This window comes from Austrofundulus limnaeus, unplaced genomic scaffold (genome assembly GCF_001266775.1).
Source record: "Austrofundulus limnaeus strain Quisiro unplaced genomic scaffold, Austrofundulus_limnaeus-1.0 Scaffold126, whole genome shotgun sequence".
Lineage (NCBI taxonomy): Eukaryota > Metazoa > Chordata > Actinopteri > Cyprinodontiformes > Rivulidae > Austrofundulus > Austrofundulus limnaeus.
The window spans coordinates 1,114,881-1,116,453 of NW_013952528.1; the positions used below are offsets into that span (position 1 = coordinate 1,114,881).

The following is a 1,573-nucleotide window of genomic DNA, read 5'->3' on the forward strand; positions in this document are numbered from 1 at the left end:
AATCAACTCACTTCCTCCCCTTTAGAATAAAAGTAGACACAAACTTACTTCAACGACAGCATCACTGAGGTGTCTCTGCTGACGGAAGAGGATGTTGGTCGCCCCGGCAACAAAGCCTCGCACCGTCACATCTGATAGAAGGTGATGCTGCTGTAAAGCCATRTAAGGAAGGCACAGGTAGCCCTGCAATGACAGGAGACAAATGTCGCTGCATTTAGAAGAGATGGGCAGGTGTTGTTCTCTAATCCCACCTTGATGTGATGATGTCATCATGTGTAATGTGACACATGAAGCAAAAGCTAACACTGATCTGATCCTGCTGGAAGCTAAAACACACAGGAAATGTTTTCTCAGAGGAAAGAGGATCTGATAAAGAAGTCTTTATGAACTGGGATCTATAAAGGAGATGTTGCCACTAAAAAAACATTGTAAATTAAAGATAGGAAAATCAGTCCTGGATTTAACTTATACATTAAACCTGGAGGATTATTGTTATTCAAAAAAAAAACTTACTTTGCCTGATACTCAGGAATTCTATAAATTATGACAAAGGAAGCAAAGAAGCTTGCTTAGGGTCCATAATTGTGCAATTGTGTTGCAGATATTAGGCTGATTTACGTGAGGTGATAAAAAAATTCATCTGTTGCTACAAGCTCAGATTGCTAAACGTTAGCTCTGATTTGCCTCAGTGGTTCAGAAACATTTTTTGCAAAAGGACAATACTATTATGAATACAATTTTTCTAAGGCACAACTTAGGAAAATGCTAGCTAAGAACCAAGAAGTATCATAACAAAAGCTGAAAGCTGCAGATCACTGGCTAAGATCCAAMAGCATTAGAATAAATCAGAGCAGAATTAGCATTAGCATTATTAGAGGCACGATTAAAATTAGCAAAAGCACAAGTAACGTTCGCAGCATTAGCACTAGCAGGGCAGAATTCTTCGATCAATTTCTGACGAGATCAAAAATAGCTGAAAAAACTAAATATTTCAAAAAGTATAAATTGTTGACTCAGCATTCACACTCTTCAGGATACCTTAGTGAAGATGGCGAGCGGCAAGCCGTACTGATCCTCCTCCAGACCCAACACCAGCCCCTGGGTGACCCCTCCCTGACCGCTGGCCGCCTGCGGCTGCACTGTGATTGGTGTTTCRGGTTTGGAGTCAAACGTATCCGACAGTTCTGACCCCGTGACGGCTGCCCCTTTCGGACCACCTTCCTCCAACACGCTAGGGTCCAGAGTCTCCCAGTCGCTATCGGAGGACTCAGGAGAGGGGCGCGAGGGAGGTTTGAGGTGGTTGTTGTCGTCCTCATTGCTATTCCCAGAGGACAGAGTCTCTGGAGCAGGACGAGCCGCCTCCACGCCCTCTAGCTCTAAGTTAGTGTTGGTCAGGTCGGTGACGGACACAGAGACAAACTCCTCGGCTYCAGAAACGCTCTCCAGTAGATTCACATCCTCCGACACGCTGCTCTTAGGGCGGTAGTGGGACGAATCCACCAGGCCGTGTTCGATCATCCCTACACACATATCACAATGGTTAATGTTGTGGATATACTGTATAATATAATAC

At 44.2% G+C, this 1,573-nt stretch overlaps 1 protein-coding gene across 1 annotated transcript in view; it reads right to left on the bottom strand.

Moving 5' to 3' along the window:
* Positions 1-1,573, bottom strand: part of avl9 (AVL9 homolog (S. cerevisiase)) — a gene marked incomplete in the record, with an annotated part of 27,604 nt that overhangs the window by 12,702 nt on the left and 13,329 nt on the right. The window contains 2 exon segments of the mRNA XM_014015278.1: positions 49-183; positions 1,039-1,520. Of these exon segments, the coding sequence (XP_013870732.1) occupies positions 49-183; positions 1,039-1,520 (617 nt within the window).